The sequence below is a fragment of the Mixophyes fleayi genome, chromosome 8 (genome assembly GCF_038048845.1).
Source record: "Mixophyes fleayi isolate aMixFle1 chromosome 8, aMixFle1.hap1, whole genome shotgun sequence".
Taxonomy (NCBI): domain Eukaryota; kingdom Metazoa; phylum Chordata; class Amphibia; order Anura; family Limnodynastidae; genus Mixophyes; species Mixophyes fleayi.
In genome coordinates, this window is record NC_134409.1 from 106,456,124 (window position 1) to 106,476,576 (window position 20,453).

Below are 20,453 nucleotides of genomic sequence, written 5' to 3' on the forward strand. Positions count from 1 at the left end.
GGTTTAAGTGTTCTGCTTAGCCAATACTCACCACTCCCTTAACTCACCTGTTAGGAGCTTTTCAGATCTTTACACGGACAACAAATTTAAATGGGAACATGATGTAAATACCTTTTTTCTCCTCCTCTCTTTTGGCCTTGTCTTCTTCAAGTTCTTTTGGCAGCTTTTCCTTCTTCTCCTTCTCAACATCATTGTGAAGGTGTTTGGTGGTGTAACTCAGGGCCGGAGAGAGGAGGATCTCTCCATTCTTGCAGAGCTCATCTCGAATCTTAATAAAGAACTGCTGAAGCTCTACAGAGTCCTCGTAGATTTCAGAGTCCGTCCTTACAGAAGGAGAGAGGAAGGAAAGAAGCACTTACAGACACATATACCACACGTGACACCCAGCACTGGAATTGTGGGACAGGTATAGATGTGTTCCAGCAGTACCAGGTAGACTGAAGCCTCCGCTATGACCACAGAACTGTTTTTGCACATCCGCACAATAGCAGTAACAGAATTAAAAATTAAACAATGTTTAAAGAAACTACATATATTGTTTTCCTTAACACTTTAAAGAGCTGCTAGTAGTACTGTTGTATTGTCAGATTTGCATTTCATTTCCCACCTTAAAAAAATCAAGGTCTTTTCCCACACAAATAGAATATATCTTCCCTGGAGATGCATCTGTAATAAATAGAATGTCCCTGTTATTATCAAGTTACTAACCGATTCATCCGTCGTGCTCTTTCTAGAACCTCAAACATGTGCTCCTGGAATAGGTCAAGTCTTCGATAACGGTTGTTTTCTACATTCTTTCGGATAATCTCAAAAGTCAGAGGAAGCCTTTTAGGAAACTTGGGGTCAACAGCAGGTATTTCAGCCAGAGAATCACTGTAACATCTTCCTTCATCATCCTGATGACTCATCATGGACACAAAGAGGTTGTGGATGAGCTCCTGAATGAGTAGAGTTACATTGGGGACATGAGAGTCCTCGTCTCCTTCAATATCTCTGCGGGTCTCAAGTAACACTTTATGTAGGACTAAAGCATCTTTATAAATTAAAGACTCAGGCTCATTGTAAGTGCATGCATTATTAAACATGATCACAAAGTCTTCACACATAGCATCAATATCCTGGTACTTGTTGGCCATTATGTGACTTCTTATCTTCTCCATATCAATAGGCCTTTTGATAGTCAAGTAGTAGTCAGGGAGCTCAGAGCGGGAAGGTAGACGCAGAAAGATGGCGCTTAGACGTCTGCCTCGTTTATCAGTATAATTTTTTACCGCCTCATATACCTCGTTCAATTTTTGCTGCATGGGACTCAGGTATTTGGATTTCTTTGGAGAAATTCCACTTTTTCTACCTAGATAGAAGAGAGATTTTTTGAACAACTTGGATGGGGAAAAGGGAATCTGATGGTATTAATTTATAAGTGCTATCAAAGATGTATGAAAGTCACAAACACACCAGGAAGTGTATTTATGGGTGGAAGCTGCAAAGTTATTAAAGACATTTCATTACTGTGGTGTATGAATAAAAATACAACCTACAGCCATATAACAAGCAAGTCATATCACATGAACACACGCCATCTAGACCACACACACAATAGTATAATACGAGCACGTCAATAATATAATTTTGCCAATTACCACAACTTAATCATCATCATCATCATCATCATCATTTATTTATATAGCGCCACTAATTCCGCAGCGCTGTACAGAGAACTCATTCACATCAGTCCCTGCCCCATTGGAGCTTACAGTCTAAATTACCTACTATAGACACACACTCACACACAGACAGACAGACAGACTAGGGTCAATTTTTGATTGCAGCCAATTAACCTACCAGTATATTTTTTTGGAGTGTGGGAGGAAACCGGAGCACCCGGAGGAAACCCACGCAAACACAGGGAGAACATACAAACTCCACACAGATAAGGCCATAGTCGGGAATCGAACTCATGACCCCAGTGCTGTGAGGCAGATGTGCTAACCACTACGCCACTGTGCTGCCCACAGTTATTAATGGAATAACTCAATATTTGAAACAGGACTACTGCCCAAAATCAGCAGTTGAATATGTCAGTTACTTTTATTTTACAGACGTGTAGTGAATGACTGACACACTTAGCATTTGTAACCATATAATAAAACTGTTGACTGCAATTACAGTTTCTATGGTCACAGATGTTGCTATAGGGTGTCCGTTATTCTTACGTATCTTCCAAATGGTAGCAACAGCTTTGCCTTTAATTACTGATTTCAGGCAGAAGTTATACTAAAAGTAATAAGAGTTATTTCAGTCATTTGTAGAACCCAGCATGACTTTAACTGAACTATTTGTTAACATCTGCTTGGAAAGAATGTAAATAGTTTGGATAAACAATTGGTAAGTATTGTAGTGCCCAACACATGAAATGGAACAATATCGATTGGTCCAGCGCATTTACTCTAACAGCGCACTGCACACAATAAATCACACATATATTAGACAAAAGCTTGAAAGAATTAGGAAACTCTGATGTAGACAAAAAACCACAGAAAAGTGAATAAACGTTGCATTAGTATGAATATTGCTTTAACCTAGCACTATCTTGATAATGAAATTATCCATAGTAAAAAGCAACAAGGGCTGAAACTACAAGATAGAAGAGGTGAGAAAGCGGATCACTTACTTAATTTGAGTTTAGGAGACGCCATGTCATCATCATCTGGTAAAGGACCAAGCTCTTTCTTTTTCTCCTTAAGGACCTTCTCCAGAACATGTGCATCATTATAAACCTAATAAAAAAAATAGCAAGTAAGGAATATGTCTGAACCAAACAGAGTTTACAGACATCATACTGTTACTTGTTTTCTCATCCCAACAGGCGATCATTTCATGGACACACAATGTTCTGTTCCTGAGCTCCAGCAGAGTTTCATTTTTAGAGTGACTAATTGAAAAGGACATCTGCAGGGGCACACTACAATAACCATCGGACAATATACAGTGCGGCATCAACTTTATGGTATTTAAAATTACCCTGCAGCAAAAATATCGTTACACATGAGTAGTTGAATTCACATTTCACACCACTATTATCTCCACCACTAACTGAAGAAGTCATCTTCCCTGTCCTTCTCTATCTATTTTCAATTGTTTTTGCATTTCTCACATATAGGTGCTGTGTTATATATTTGATTGTGTGTGAAGTGTACTTATCACTACATAACTGGAGTAACAAAACAAAAAAAAAAAGTTCTCCATGGGTCATAAAAAAAAATTATTGTTTTCAATTCAGGCCCCAATACTACTACAATGGCTGGAGACAACTTTCAGAGACAGGAAAATTGGGTAGCTAGTGAAGTTTATATATTTTTTATCAGAGACATATGCATCAGTCGCAGACTGTAACCTGCCTTATAGTGCACCTGTTGCCAATAAGAATACTCTTCGTCTTGTATGCCTCAGTAGTAATATAGTTAATGCTATGTCAATTAATTTGCCTATGTTGTACAAACACCAAAATAAAAAAGTTACATTTGTCACAATGAGCATACAATCATCAGGTTCTTCATGCTATAAACACTTGAGATATTTCCCCTACAATATATGTGCATGAACCATGGAAGCATACAATGGATAATGTAATCTCTATTAAATACTAGTTGACCTAATACAGTGTTTCTTAACTCCAGTCCTCAGGTACCCTCAATAGCTTATGTTTTGTGCATATCTGTCTGAGAGAACAGGTGGGGAAATGAGTGACCAAGTAGATTGCCTCATAAGTGTATGATTAAAGAAAATCTTGACATGACTTGTTGGGGGTACTTGAGGACTAGGATTGGGAGTCATTAAACTAAGGGCATGAGTCAATAGTTGTGTTGCTTTAGTAGTCATTATGCTTTAATTTGTATTAACATTAACAGATCCCTCTGGCACACTATCTACAGAAATGAAATACACAAAGGAAATGTATCTTGTAAGGGGCCTGTGATAGGTTTGCTGACAGCAAAGGAAACTACGTTAAACAGGAATTCCCATTTGCCATTATATTACTATATTTTACTATATACACAATCATCTCAAACAGAACAACAACAAAAAAAAAAAGGTAGTAACAGCTCACCCAATACAACAACACATCATAAATATTTATTTTGTTTAGATTCACTTTCAAGATAAAGTCTGAAAAGATCCATACGAAAGCTACCAATCAGCCCCTACATCAGTCCTTCACAGTACATTATGGTGTATGAAGTTAAGTAGGAAGATTTGTAAAGTATCCATAATAGATATTCCCTACAGAATGCTGTACACTCCTACCTGGGAGCCTTCCTCGTTGTAGTGCCAGGCGTTCCGAAACATCAGCTTCATGTCATCCATCATTGCATCTTCTGTCGCATATTTGTCTGCCCGAATGTTGTGTTCAATTGTTTTCAAATCCATGGGCTCTAGAATAATTTTATAGTAGTCTGGATAGTCTTTTTTGGATGGTTTGAACATAAAAAGTTCACATAGGCGGCGGCCAGTAACGGGTTCCCGGGACTCCAGAACCGCGTTGAACAAAATCTTCATCCTCTGTTTCCTTATGTTTTTCTTGCTGGATGAAATGAATAAGGATATTTAGAAAAACATAGGTTCGCAAGATAAATCCTAGTTTAAATTCTGGCCAACTAATGCATCGTTATCTGTGACAGTATTCATTCTACAGTTCCAATTCTATGTAATATATTAAGAATATTAAAATGATAGGATTTATTTGCCATGGTACAAATACCACAAGTCCTGCTTACACTATGGCTAATGAAACACACAATAATAAAGCAGTCATTTGCCTTTCTTAGAATAACTTCATTTTGAGGGCAAAATGTTCTTTTACATAGAAATTAGGGTATATTTTCTCCTCAACCCCTTTATATCCCGAGGTAGTTTGTACCTAACTGACCAGAAACTTTTTCATACTTTGTAACGTCTTGTTTTTCTGGGAATTTGTTTATTTTCCTGGCCTAACCAAAGTAAGGGCCTACAAACAATCCTTTTATTTCACAGCAAATTAACACACACACACACACATATATATTTGATAATGAAACTGGAAATAATTGAAGTGTATTTTTACCAAAGTTATTTTAATGAGAAATCTAAGAATATTTCCCTTAAAATGTAGTGATGGCCAAAAGTTTTGAGAAGGACACAAATGTTATTTTTCACAAAGTCTGCTGCCTCAGTTTTTATGATTGCAATTTTGCATATACTCCAGAATGTCATGAAGAGTGATCAGATGAATTGCAATTAATTCAAAGTCCCTATTTCCCATGACAATGAACTTTATCCCAAAAATAACATTTCCACTGCATTTCAGCCCTCCCAAAAAGGATCAGCTGATATCAGGTCAGTGATTCTCTCTTTAACACAGATGAGAATGTTGACGAGGACAAGGCTGGAGATCACTCTGTCATGCTGATTGAGTTAGAATAACAGACTGGAAGCTTTAAAAGGAGGGTGGTGCTTGAAATAATTGTTCTTCCTCTGTTAACCAAGGTTACCTGCAAGGAAACCGGTTCAGTCATCATTGCTTTGCACAAAAAGGTCTTCACAGGCAAGGATATTGCTCTTGGTAAGATTGTACCTAAGTCATGTGAAAAAGGTTTCAGGGCACCCAAAAATGTCCAACAAGCGCCAAGACCATCTCCTAAAGTTGATTCAGGCGATTCAGCTGTGGGATAGGGGCACCCACCAGTGCAGAGCTTGCTCGGGAATGGCAGCAGGCAGGTGTGAATGCATGAGGCAAAGACTTTAGGAGGATGGCCTGGTCTCAAGAAGGCCAGCAAAGAAGCCACTTCTCTCCAGGAAATACCATCAGGGACAGACTTATATTCTGCAAAAGTTACAGGGATTGGACTGCTGAGGACTTCGGTAAAGTCATTTTCTCTGATGAATCCCCTTTCAGATTATGTGGCTCATCTGGAAAACCGCTTGTCCAGAGAAGGAAAGCGCTACCATCAGTCTTGTGTCATGCAGACAGTAAAGCATCCTGAGACCATTCATGTTTGGTGTTGCTTCTAAGCCAAGGGAGTGGGCTCACTCACAATGTTGTCTAAGAACACAGCCATGAATAAAGAATGGTACCAAAACATCCTCCAAGAGCAACTTCTTCCAACCATCCAAGAACAGTTTGGTGAACAATGCCTTTTCCAGCATGATGAAGGACCTTGCCATAAGGCAAAAGTGATAACTAAGTGGCTTGGGGATCAAAACATCAAAATTTTGGGTCCATGGCCAGGAAACTCCCCAGATCTTAATCCCATTGAGAACTTGTGGTCAATCCTCAAGATGCGGGTGGACAAACAAAAACCCACAAATTCTGACAAAGTCCAAGCATTGATTAGGCAAGAATGAGCGGCCATCATTCAGTATGTGGCCCAGAAGTTGATTGACAGCATGCCAGGGCGAAGTCAGTGGTCTTCAAAAAGAAGGGTCAACACTGCAAATATTGACTCTTTGCATAAACTTAATGTAAATGTCAAAAAAGCCTTTGACACTTATGAAGTGCTTGTAAGGGATTACAAATATAGGTACTTTGTTCAGCATTTGCAAAAGTTATAGAAACAGTAAAAAGGTTTTGATCGTCACTTAACTAAAAAAAAAAAAAAAATATATAGCATGGACACAGTTAAACATAGTCACAGATATCAGCATAGATCCATAGGTAAAGCCTTGCATGGGAAAGCCGATTAAGCTATTCCACACAAGTACCTACCACTTCTGTGGTTATGCTGCAGGGTAACATCCCTGGAACTTCCTTGCATAATACAGAAGCACGCACACATTGAACAACTGAACAAACAGCAAACAGAGTTGACTACTGTAGCAAACTACTGCGGTGTTCCAGTACACACTCCCAATAATATATATTTTATTGGAAAGGTTTAGAGTTCAGGCAGAATGCCCAAAGCCTACAGGGGTCAGAGGTCAGAGGTCAGATGGTAACTGCACACGCAGTCAAATTTGGTCATCTGACTGGATTTTATACCTATTCCAATCGAGTCCTAACTCAATGTAACCTGCACACAGTTCAATAAATAAAAATTAACTTGATTTTTTATTTTTATAACACTAACTACAACACTACTCAATATTGAAAAATATAACACAGACACTTTATCATAACAGCATCTCTAACAATGGGCAGCAACAAAATATTTGATTCATGTAGAGAAATGTTTTGTTGATCATGACATTTATGAGAAAATAAAGCACTTGAAATAAACAAAATTCTCTGAGGTTTTTTTTTGTCTTGCATTAGTTTCAATTTCAGCCATGGAAACCACATTATGGTTCACTGCAATACAGATTTAACCACTCATTCATGCAATTTAGCATTTGTCAAGTTGGGTGCTTCATACATGTGTTTTAATGCTCTCATTTTGTAGGCTCTCATATGCAACAGAACAAAGCGCAAATAAAAAATGTCAATGGGTATATTGACACTAGAAGCGATGATTTCTAGTATCAGACTTGATTACATGCATTTTACAAAAAGTTAAAAGCGCTTGTAAAATGCATTTAAGAAATGCTATTGGGTGTGACGCCTTAGATTGCCAACAAGAAATACAAATCTGACTTGTAAAAAATGAGAACAAAGCTAAATAAAAAGCAATAGCACAACCAAAGCTCAGACGGTAAATGCAAAAATTGATGATCCGCAAATCAATAAACTATACCAAATCACTGAAATATTTCAAATGACAACTAAACCCCAAAACAAATATTTTACCAATGAAGCATGAATGTAAACTGCATTCATCTTACCATGACTTGCTACTGCAGCTTTTTTTAAAAAGTAAATTGCAATGGAGTGTCACAAAAAGCAAGAAGTATCACATAAATAGTAAAAACCATATACAACTGCTCTAGGTCAACCTATAAAATGGTACTAAGCTAATATAGGATATAAAACTCAAATAACACTAACTCAATGTGTCACTTAAACTTAATTCTGAAGAAATGCAGGAGAATGCATGTCTGTCACATAGCTACATACACAGTGGCATTTGCAACAAGTTAAAACACACTACCCAATATTTTTATACACTTCATTGTATTCTGGCGATTAATTGCAGTTACTGATATATGAAAATATGCGATTTAAATTGTGATGGCAGATACTTAGGTTCAAAAGCGGATCACAAGAAACAAAGCAGCAATTTAACAAAATAAGTGAACAGCTGTGTGTGTAGACTTTAGGTTTAAGGCTGGCAAGAACACAAGAGAGGTTGGGAGACACATAGGGGGGAATTCAATTGGCCGCGTTACTGTAAAAAGTAACATGGCCTGTGCACTATTACCGATATTACGGTAATAGTGTGCCTAAATACCGTTAATACAGTAATTTCAATGCCGGCTTTTGCTCGTGGCTCCCTGAGTCGCGAACAGAAATCAGAGTTAAAATGACACTATTAAGGTATCGTGGCGGTATTCGAGGGAATTGAATTCCCCCCATACAGTAAAAGACTTTGCAGCATCCTTGTGATAAGTCATTCACTGGATAGTTCTGTGTTTGAGTGCTATAAAACACATAACAAGGAGGACAAGTTGGGATCGTTAATATTGGTTTAAGCAAAATCTATCCGACACGCACACATTTATTTATTTTTTTTAAGTTTAGGAACAAATGCATTTCTACTCAACAACATTTAGGGGTTGATACGGTTCGGCCGCATTATTCTAGGAATAATGCAGCCTGCGCACTATTACCGATACTATGGTAAAAGTGCGCAGTATTACCATTAGTACGGTAATTTTAACGCTGATTTTTGCTGGCAGCTTTTGAGACCATAAGCAAAAATCTGGGTTAAAATTACTGTATAAAAATGTAATGGTGCTATCGCCATGTTAATCCTAGACTAACGTGGCCAAATTGAATCGGACCCTTAAACTGATTATTTAATTATTTTTTTGATACTTAAATAAAATAAAACGTGTGATTGCTGCACACACATTACAATTTTAATATGAGACCTGGATGACATTTTCAGTGTAGGGTAGTTGTGTGCTCATAAGACTTTAATTATCCAATTACAATACACATACATTAATCCAATCTCTTTCCGATGAAAAGTTATCAAAAATAAATCGGATTATCAATTAATTTAGCTAACTACAGATGTTATTACTGTCAATCTTTATCAATGTGATGAAAAAAAAAAAAAAATGGGAAAAAGGATCAGACTGAATGATCAGATAAAGAACAACATATTATATATTTATATACACCATTCAGAAATAACATTTCATCTGCCTGGATTTTCACGTACATGAACAGTAAATATGAGATTATTGTAGAACAAATACATTTGTCCAAATTTTTTTCAAGATTGGGAGCTGCCACGTTCCCAGTCGTATAACATATACCATCCTTGCCAACTCACAAAAATAAACAATAACATTACAGAATGCAGCAGGGTCAACACAGGCAAAGCTCAATTTCAGACAGACATTCATGGTTTAGGGAAAAGTCTAGATCTCAGTTGCTAGGCTATTATCTAGCTCAGGGAGCCCTGACGGACAGAATGAAAAGATTACCATCTCTTGTCAATCACTACTGTTTTTACTATTGTAAGTCAATGTGAATGAGGATCCTCATCCAGCACAATTGACCACACACGCTGGCCTACGTGCTAGAGTCTGAACACAATGGAAGCACAAGCGCTTTAAATTTTAGTAGAGCGAAACGTACCTCTTCCTCTTTGCACTGCCGGTGTCGGATGTGGCGGAGGAAATCATGCTGTCGCCGTCCTCTATATCCAGGTCTCTGCGAGCCAGCTCTTTCTTTTTCGCCTGAAATAAAGAACAAATCTCCAGAGTCAGCCTCGCTCTGCCAAACGTTCTCAGAATACATGAATATTAAACAGCTGCATAGATCAGTTTCACTCGGAAAAAGCTAGAACTGGTGTCAGGGTATAAATATTAAAAGCGTTACGGATCTGTGTTACAGTGGCTTAGAAAAATGTCATCAGGCACAATATTTCCACACATTTGTATCATATTGTCTTGTGTGCACTCTGCCTTTATGTCCCCTCATCTGCAGCAGGAAAGCAGATGAAAATATATCTGAATAAGATGGGATGTGTAAGACAGGTGCAATGTTTCAGAAATCAACATTTCTAGCTAAAAATGCGAGTACTGATACTTACTGGAAACCATTTTCAGTTGACACATTCAGACTCTAGAGCTCATTGCTGTTGTAATATGTATAGTGGGCTGCCATTTTTATCATTTTGCACATCACTTAAAATCATTTTCATAAAAATGTCTGACTGCCACATCTTTTACAACTTAATCTATCTCTGTTATACCACCTCTATGCAATAAAGGAATTTAAAGGCTCAATTACCAACCAGGTGGAAACAGCATTAATATATTGTACCTCAACTACCAACCAATCAAATCTATATTATCAACCAATCCGATAATCAGCTTCCATTTGTCCACTAAACTCAAAGCTAGTATGTGCTGAAACCCATAGCAACCAGTCAGATTTGTGCTATTTATTAAAATATATATATTTATTTGCTGGCGAATATCTTCCGCAGCTCTAAAGCTGCCAAATCTTACACAGTTATTTAATATTGAAAAAGTAACCTATTAGGCCACATAGCATCAACGCGATAATGCGACAAAGCGATAAATATAGAATATAAACTGCAAAACATTACAAATCGGACCCGAACACCACCGGGTGACCCTGCTAGTAGGATAGTAAATTGTTTTCTAAATTATATAAAAGGGTACAAATTAGTAAAATGGCAGTTTAATTTCAAGACATATGGTCCCAGAGACAAGCACTTCCTTAAACTGGGTACACACTACAGAAAATGACTGCAGATGCGATTTCTGTAATGATTTTTACCAACGACTGAAAGTCCTGATGAGCATGGAGATTTATGTCTACACAACTACACAATTTACCTTCAGATCTGTGCTCTTCCTCTCTCATAACAATCTGCTGAAAAGATTGCAACTCTGCACACTCTTTAGAGATATGCCTACACACTTCCACATTTGCCCGACATCATTCCATCGTTGATTGTGATTTTTAGGAAGTTTATAAAACCAAATCAACAGATGCGATCAGTTTTGGTATGGTAAAACATGATTGTGGGAGTGTACACACTCATGCAATATCTGACCAAACGGTTGTTTATCATGTGATTTGCATGATAATTAGCTGAAAAACCTGTAGTGTGTACCAAGCTTAAGTGTGGTGTCACAAGGATGTGTGTGGTGTCACAAGGCTTTTAACAATAGTGCCTTTCCAGCTTCAGAAGTCGCTCTTATAAGGTTTTACTTGCAGCTGGAAGAGTGCAGCACTTTTAAAACACAGCTTATAATGACAGCTTAAAATGCTGTGTGTAACAGGGTCCTACTCTAATATAATGCATTTCAATAGAGGGACACTGTTACTGTGCACATGGGCCATTTGTCCAAAACACTGCTGCCAGTGTTTAAAAACACTAATTAAGGTAAAAGTAATTAAGGTGCTCATGTGGCATAGAACTGAATTATTTCAATTTGGACGTTGCACATGAACTGTGGAATAAAAATCCGCCCTGAGACACCACCCTTAAGCTAGGTACACACTACAGAATTTTCCACCAACTTTTTATGCCGATCGATTTCACATGCGATCGATGTTCCGATCGCTCGGTCCATGAACTGCATACACACTAGCCTTGTTTAGGACGATAAAAGGAAGAGCGGACGGTCCTTTTTACAGCCATGTTGTCGTGAGCAATGACTAATTTCGTACTCACTGTTGTGGATCGGTCGGAAGTTTATACACCCTACACAACGGAAACGAGATTGGAATGAAAATATTAAACGGTACGACCAACCAAATGAGGCGACAATCGTCTATTTGGGCAGACTTTCGACCATCGTGTCACTCCACACACTGACCCGACTTTTGAACGAGCGGTCGTATGTCGGCTGATTTAGCCGATTATTGGATGAAAACTGTGTAGTGTGTACCCAGCTTTATACATGTTAGCCATTAGTCATGATTGTAACCAGTCCATCTCATCTAATGTTACCCCAGCCCATAGCTTGCCATAAAAGATACAATTTGCAACCCGCAATTAAGCTTGTTTATCCTATTATTCTCGAGACCACAGTAATCCATTACCAAACACAAAAATGTGGGATCCAATTGTCCTTTTTTGGGAGCACTTCTAAAGAACAGGACAGGAAAATATGAACTTTTCTAATAGTCACCAATGTTTCTGTGTTGCAGGAGTTGGGATTTGGACATAGAGAATGAAGAAAATGAAACCAGCTGATTTATAAAGCACTGATACTACCTTTGGGACAAAAATGGAGGCACTATCTTATTTTGTAAAATATTAAAAAAAAGTTTTTACCACCCAGAGCAATTGCAACTCAGACATACACTGTACAGACATTATTGCTTTTAAAAAGACCACTTTCAATGTAAGGAACTTCATCAAGGTCAAATCAAAAGGTGCCAGAGTATAGTGTGATATTTTGCTGCTTGCATGAACCTAATGACAAATTTGGCAATTCCCAATGTCTTCTGTAGCAATTCCCTTAAGTCGTAAATCTGTATTTTCAGTGTGTTCAATGCCAGTCTAATAAAAACTACAGGATATCACTAACAGAGAAACTACTTGGTGTTCTGTGCTCCTCAAAGTACACCGGTCACTGAATATTTGTAAAATTGTATAGTATACATTGTAAGTAGTTTCCTGGCCTCTGATTGAGTGGATGGCAGAGACTCCATAAAAACAAAGCTGTAATTTAATACAGATGCCAGCAAGACCTAATAGTGTGCCCACTGCAGCCATCTGACAGCCCAAGATTTGCAGCTATAACATAAATCCAAGCTGCCATCCTTGTCGAAAAAAATTGTTGTCTCAACAATCTTTATTCAGTAGCCGTGCTGTCATTTTCCACAATTTGGAAGCAAATGCCAAACTTATCCTTTATACAGCAGATCTAGGAGATAACATGGCAGTGTTACTGCTATGTGAATCGTCTCTGCAAACCATGGTCTCTGTGGCCAAAAAGGTAGAATCACAATTACTTTTACTCTGTCCTTTCTTATGACTGTTGAAATGATGGGGGCTGGAGGAAATGCATGCACCAACCTGAACTTAAATTTCAGTGAAAGAGCATCTACTACTTCTGCACTGTTCTCCACATTGTTTGCTATGTGGTATATTTGTGGATACTTCATATGTTCACCAACTGCCCAAATACCATTTAGTTCAGAGACCATCTGAGAACATCTGCTCTGATATTGTCTATGACGCATATGTGAGCAGCTAAAAAGATCCTCCAGAACATCTTCTGCCCATTGCAAAAATGGTCCGACTACCCTCATCATTGCTTGGGCCTTGGTACCTCCTTGGAGATCATTATTATTGTGAGGCACTACAAAGGGTCCGCAGCACTGTACATAGTGCATATGACAACAGTACAGAGTAAAAGTATACGGCATACAGGTATTACAAAGTGCAATAAGTAAAAAGTGCAAATAAGGTGCAAACAGTACAACATTACAAACTCTGGAGAAAGCAGGTGCCAAGGCAAAGAGGTAAAAGTGACTACCAGTGCACAGATAGAGTGGGAAGAAGGGAGGGAGGGGAGGTGGGCAAGAGTGGGTGGCAGTAAAGATCGTGCAAGAGTGAAGATGCAGAGGCAAGGGAGAAGGGGAGAGACAGCGCCAGGAGTCGATTGACCACAATGAGAAAAGAGGGGGGGAGAGCCGGGGGCAGAGGTAAACAGGAGGTATAGGACATGAAGATATAGGGCCCTGCTCAAGGGAGCTTACAATCTAAAAAGGGAGAGGGGGAGACTGACAGGAGACAAAAACGAGGAAAGATAGGGTGAGAGGACAAGAACTCTAGGGGAAGGGATGAGGGAAGGAAAGAGGGAGGAAGAGGGAGGAAGAGTGAAGGGGAGGTGAAGATTGATAAGTGTAGAGGGATAGTGAAAAGAGTTAGAGGAGGAAGTGTATGATTGATGTATGCCACTACTCCCCAATTGGAAAGAGTTTGGAAATTACATCCCTCAGTAATTTCCTGTAACTTCAGACACGCTTTGAATATCACCAAACACAAAGCCTGGCTGCAGTCTATGGGCTGTCAGGTGGCTGCAGAGGGCACCCCAACAGGTCTTGACGGAACCTCTACCAAATTGCAGCTTAGTTTTGGAGTATCTGCCATCCAGAAACATAGCCATAAAGCTTGTCAGGTTACCACAGTAGCTGCATGTGCCCTGGCAGAGTCTAAAATCCTTTGTTAAAGCCTAGCAAATAAACTCAATTACATATTGCATTTCTCAGACCATCTTCAAGGGATGGATATTTTTTACTGTTGGTTTCAATGCTACACCTGTAGTGACAAAGATTCCGTGAAATGCACTATCAATGACTCGCAAAGAGTTTGCATCCTATTTTTTTTTTTTATTATTATTTTATTTATTTAAAAGGAATAATAGATGCATCAACCTTAGAAAGCATATCCCAAACCTGGATTTCTTCATGGGAAACCGATACATACAACTCAAGTTGCATTTAATTATCGCCTGTCTGGGTGCTTCCATTCTACTATAGAATGGGAAATTTTGTTTTCTTTTCTTTGTCACCCTGCAGTGTTTGTATTTTTCAGCAATTTCTTTAATTTCTATTTCCTTATGAATGGATTTGATAAAGGCCCTCTAACAGGTCTGAAATTGGCCTCTTCTGGAATTTCTTCTAATTCAATATCAGAATCATCAGATATATCAGACCTGGATCGCTGTAACATGTCACCTTACAAGCCAACTTACTGTGTCTAAGCTTGCCAAAGATCCTATTTATCTACAAAGGTGTCTGTTGCTCTTAATTTTCTATACAAGTTGTGCATTATTTGCCAGGATCTCCTTCAGGCAGATGTTTGTCGCAGACTGCACAAGAAAGCAAACTTTTCTATTAGCTCAGAGGCATGCACAGGAAAGAGGACCAGACTGAAATTCTATCAACATAAAGATACTCTCAGGCACCCTGAATTTCATGAGAAACAAACAATCCTCAAAGCATATGAAAACTTGATGGTAGCTTTGCTCTATCAGGAAATAGACTGACTCGTCACCGCAAATCTTTGTTGAACTCTCAAACACAATAAGAAGTATGAACCCAAACTGTCAGAAAAACAGGTGTTCTCTACATAAATTTGTAAGGACCGAACCACATGAAAGACACTTAGGATTAGCGTATACGAAGGGTTTAATACCATACTAATGTGGGAAGTAGTTTCTTCATTTGTCAAAAACATAAGGGACAGTGTCAAGAACTGCTTTGTCCTCATAAAAAAAACAAAAACTAAAAAAGGAGGTAGTTTTTAGTGTAGTGAAACTCTCTTCCATGTAATTTGGGGTTGCAAAGGCATCTGACTTTTAGAACAAAAGGAAACAAAAAGTCTACTGACTATTGTGACTGGATCACTTATAAGTAACTCATGGTATAAATTTATTCAAAGGAAATAACGCAGGGCGCTTATTTATATAATTGCAAATGTACTTATTTTTGATATTCTGGGTATGTTGGTAAAATAGATATCTTTATCTCTGAGACCAGGGGAACAAACTTGTTTGTTTCAACCTTGCTAGTGGAAATGTATGATTTCTGAAGTATATATCTGATACAATAAGCCTTTGTGGAGAAAGTCTTTTGTGTATCATGATGTGGAGAAATGACTTGCTTGGTTTTTTTTTTTTACTCTCTTTGGTAATGTGTATTCTGCAGCTGTCTGAAGAAAGGAACCATGTTAATCTCATGTTATTTAGACTTTCTGATGTGTGAGGATCCAACACCTGAAGGCACAAGAAGGTTTAATTAGACTTGTTACTACATTTCCTGTGTCCAAAATAAGATGCAGGCAATCACAGCAAGTTTTAGGATATCACAGAGAAGTGTAAATATTGTTAGGATGCAATTTGTTTACCCAAACATGGATTTACATGCAACGCAAAGCTGATTGTAAAAATAGCTCGGACCTCAAGGGGCTGGCTTACCCTGTTAGTGCTTTTTATACAGATTTGAACACAGCCTGTCTTGTATTGAACCTTCAACCAGTGTGACTGCAAATAAACATCACTTGCTTCAAAGACCTTCTTGAAAAAGTCTTCCATGCTGAAAATCCTGTGACCTACAGATTAGACCCAAAATCTAATCCGTTCCCGGCTGTTTCTGAGGTTTGGACCCAGAATCCAGTACCACCGCTCTGGCCGCTACCCAACAGCTCTGGTCAGTGTGATAGACCAGGAGGAATCCATCCACAGCAACCCTGATCCATAGAAAGAGGTCAGAAGTACCAGCCCAGGTACACCAGTAACGGGGTATACTCACAGCATCAGTTACCCAGAGGGAACCCCGGTTCTGGATGCCAGTAAAGGAATCCAGTGGTGGCAGCATTTGTAAGCCCCTCCTACTGCCGTGAGAGGGCGCACTTGGGACAAGGAAAGGGAACGTTGACAAAGTAAGCCCAGCCGGTCCCCAGCAACAACAGACAGGGTGGCATAGGCGGTCCATCCTGTCACAACTATATATAGTAGTCCCACCTAACTACCAACTGAGTCCAGTTTCAGTTGATTTAGAAAATTTTCCTCAGTTTTCTACTCTAGAGAGACTCTCATCAAACAGAGCAGAGACATGTCCGAACCCACTCTAAAATCCCTACTGCTACATTTCATGGCATGAAAACTCTTTATGCTTCTCTAATGATTTATGAAAGCAATGGCTTTTGCATTGTCTTACTGAATCCCAACAAGCTTGGGTTGTTGTGATTGACTAAAATAATGACACCAAACTGAACGTGTGACAAATACAGCTCTGAGCGTCAACACATTTATCAGCAAAAGAGATTGCAGATGACCATACCGGAAGACTGCTTCCCAACCTATTAAGTTGGATTGGTCTGGGGACTTCTACAGAAACTCCTATATTCTGTGGGAAATCACAAAGGTTGCTACAGATGAATAATTTTGAAGTTTCCTCAACAAACAACTGGGAGAAGGTTACAGTTTACAACATGGACATCATAGTATCTACCACTTCCAATCTGTTCCTCTCAAGACTCTGGACCACAGTAGAGGGACAGCAAGTTTCTGAATGCTCAGCGTCTTGTGGAAGAAAGATTCTCTTTACATTAAAAAAGGAAAGATGCTGAAATGACCTCTGTGAGGACTCAATAGACTGACACCGGGGCAAAAGTAAGACAGTCTGGAAATCCTGTACCAGACAAAATAAACCATCTTTTTTGCATACCAGAAATAAATTCTACTAAAAACCCAATCCTGTCTTCTTGAAAAACTGAAAAAAGAATTGGGGTTGGCAGTGGCACTCTCAGGTTACACCAGGGATTATATGGCAACTAACTAAATGTACATGTCAGGAAGTCAGACTAAGAGAATTGTGCTAACTGGCTTTAGTAAGAGGAGTTACTGAGAGGGAGCCATTCTAAACTAGTGCAGGAGCCCCAAATTGATCCTCTGATTGGGTTGGCTGTGTTGTATGGGGATGGAACTACCAAACAAAATAAATACATTTGGAAAGTAATCCTGCATAATCAGAATAGATCATACATTAAAAGTAAGCAAGCAGTAACAAAAAATGACCATGGCCATGTTTCCACTTCGTAATTAAATAACATGATTTAAGGTATATTGTGAATCGCCACAGCATGACAAAGATTATCAAAATTAAGCAAAAGTAGTTCCATTCAGCAGAGAACATAAGAAAAAACCAAGAGAGAACCTATCTGCCTTCTAGATAAATAGCCTGCAGAGAAACATTAGAATAGATGGTGTACTCTCTTAATTATACTCAATAGTACACAACCGTTTTAAAGAGACAGTTCCAACCAATCCCAGTTTGTTTGTTTTTTAAAAAAAGTTAAGTACCTCTTAAGCATACAGAATTATAAATCAATAATAGTCTGAAGAAACAAACCTTGGAAAATAGTACAAAACTTCTGTGTATAACCTGCCACAGTGATTTTTTTATGCGATTGCTGCTTTAAGTAGCAGAATCAATTGTTCATTACAGACTGAAGTTATAAATAAACGGCAAAGTCAGAAATGTATACGGATCTTTCTGGTGGGTGAATAATCAGCATGGTTAAGAGGGAGGCATAAAAGATTTCTAGGGTGCATAGTTCAGCTTGACATGGGATCCCCCATGCATATATCCAGGGAATCATTTATTTGTAACAATCTTGTTTTGTGAAGTTAAGTAAATGATTGTCCTATACATCCTGTGTGTCAGTTTGTCACTCTTTCCTTGTGCTAGTATTTCAGTATTGTATTCTTGGTAACCTGTTACACAGTGTTCGATCACTTTCAAAGTGCTATCTAATGATTTTACCTTGGATGAAAAATCGTTTAAATATCTTTTGTTACTTTTCTTTTTTTCTACATAATTACATCCAGCGTAAATTTGTCAATATGCTTTTGTAATGCTAACTCTACATCACTGATCTCGGGTAAATCTTCCTAAAGTATTGTGTGTGTGTGTGGTTAGGTTGTACATTTCAGTATAAAAAAGTCTCTAAAAAGATATTATAATAAAAACTATTTTCCATTTATTACGGTGATAATACATGAACCAAATTTTAGATAAAACAATTGCAAAATGTAACAGTTATCCAACAAACCAACCTTATGCCACTTAAACTAATGCTGCAGCAACTAAGTTACATAAGAACATACAAAAATACATTATATAGGGGCATTTACTACATGCGCCTTGAGTATAAGATACCGTGTGCTATGTTATGATTTGGAAGGATTAATATTCCACTTAAAGGCCATTAAATTCATATATTCATTTATATACACACACATATACATACATACATCATTCAGCCTCCAATACCACCTCTACGCTGACGACACACAAATCTATATCTCTTCCCCGATCGCTCCCCTTTTGTACTATCTTGTGTAACCAACTGCCTTTCTGCTATCGCCACATAGATGTCGCAACTCTATCTAAATCTCAAAATGTCCAAACTAGAGCTTATTATCTTCCCTCCTGTCAGAGTCACCACCTGCCTCAAATCTCCCTCACTGTCAATAACACCACAATTTCCTTAGTCTCCAAAGTCCGCTGCTTGGTGTCACACTTGACTCTGCCCTCTGCTTTATTCCTCACATCCAGACTCTCTCCCAGTCCTGTCGACTCCACTTTAAAAACTTTGCCAGAATACGCCCTTTTCTTACTCAACATGCTACCAAAACTCTTATCCATTCTCTCATCATCTCCAGTCTTGACTATTGCAACATCCTGCTAGCTGGCATTCCTGACACCCATATAGCCACACTTCAATCCATCTAAATGCTGCTGCAAGACTGATCTTCCTCTCTCACCGCTCCACATCTGCTGCACCACTTTGCAAATCCCTACACTGGCTCCCTGTGTCCTCCAGAATCAAATTCAAACTACTCACCCTTACCTACAAAGCCCTCAACAACACTACCCCTGCATACATCTCAAATCTCATATCAAAATACTCTCCCTCCCGCCTACTTAAAATCTACCTCTGACCTGCGCCTTGTCTTGTAGGCGGGAGCGAGTGGTGGTTACCAGAAATAAGAAATCTCCCGTGCTGCTCCCCACTTATGGAATTCCCTACCATGCTCAATCAGACTTTTAAATCTTTAGATGCTCTTTGAAAACCCATCTCTTAAAAAAAAAAAAAGAAAAAAAGAAGAGGTGACCTTATCCCCGATAACACTATTCACACTAATGGACCCTCACAACTGTCCCAATCTCCACTCTGAACCACATTTGCTCCTCTTGTTTCAGAATGTAAGCTCTCTGATTAGCATGGTCTTTCATATCCTGTGTTTTCATGTCTGTATTTATTTTGTCTACCTTGTATGTCCCTGTTTAATGTATGTTTTGTGTATGTACTGTTTTTCCCTACTGTACGGTCCTGTGGAGCACTGTGGCACCTTACAAAGCTACGAAAATATTATTTATTATTAGTATTAATAATAATACGAATACTAATAATAATAATAATAATAATAATAATAATAATAATATATTTGTGTATATAAAGCTTCCTGATATTTCAAACACATTCAAACACTTGCACTATCCTTTCCTACTTAGAACCAATTCCAAGCCATGTATTCTCACAATTCGTCTCAATAGACTTCCACAAAATTAAATTACATTTCCCATTTTTCCATCAGACAGCTAGGAATATTCTCCTAAGAGACATAGGGGTATATTTACTAACCTGTGGAGATGTTGCCTATAGCAACCAATCAGATTCTAGATGTCATCTGGTAGATGTACTAAATAAATAACTAGAATCTGGTTGGTTGCTATAGGCAACATCTCCAATTTTTCAAACCCTTAGTTTAGTAAATCTAACCCATATTGGGGAATTCAATTG

General features: G+C 38.4%; 1 protein-coding gene across 7 annotated transcripts in view; it reads right to left on the reverse strand.

Moving 5' to 3' along the window:
* Nucleotides 1–20,453, reverse strand: part of PBRM1 (polybromo 1) — an 86,423-nt gene that overhangs the window by 29,937 nt on the left and 36,033 nt on the right. For 4 of the 7 annotated variants that reach the window (XM_075183090.1, XM_075183088.1, XM_075183093.1 and 1 more), the window contains exons 13-18: nucleotides 9,722–9,822; nucleotides 7,795–7,812; nucleotides 4,306–4,582; nucleotides 2,672–2,777; nucleotides 709–1,351; nucleotides 112–323 (exon numbers count right to left, since the gene is read on the reverse strand). In XM_075183090.1, the coding sequence (XP_075039191.1) occupies nucleotides 112–323; nucleotides 709–1,351; nucleotides 2,672–2,777; nucleotides 4,306–4,582; nucleotides 7,795–7,812; nucleotides 9,722–9,822 (1,357 nt within the window). The remainder of the gene's footprint in view (nucleotides 1–111; nucleotides 324–708; nucleotides 1,352–2,671; nucleotides 2,778–4,305; nucleotides 4,583–7,794; nucleotides 7,813–9,721; nucleotides 9,823–20,453) is intronic. The other 3 variants (XM_075183089.1, XM_075183092.1, XM_075183094.1) reach the window with 1 other exon arrangement.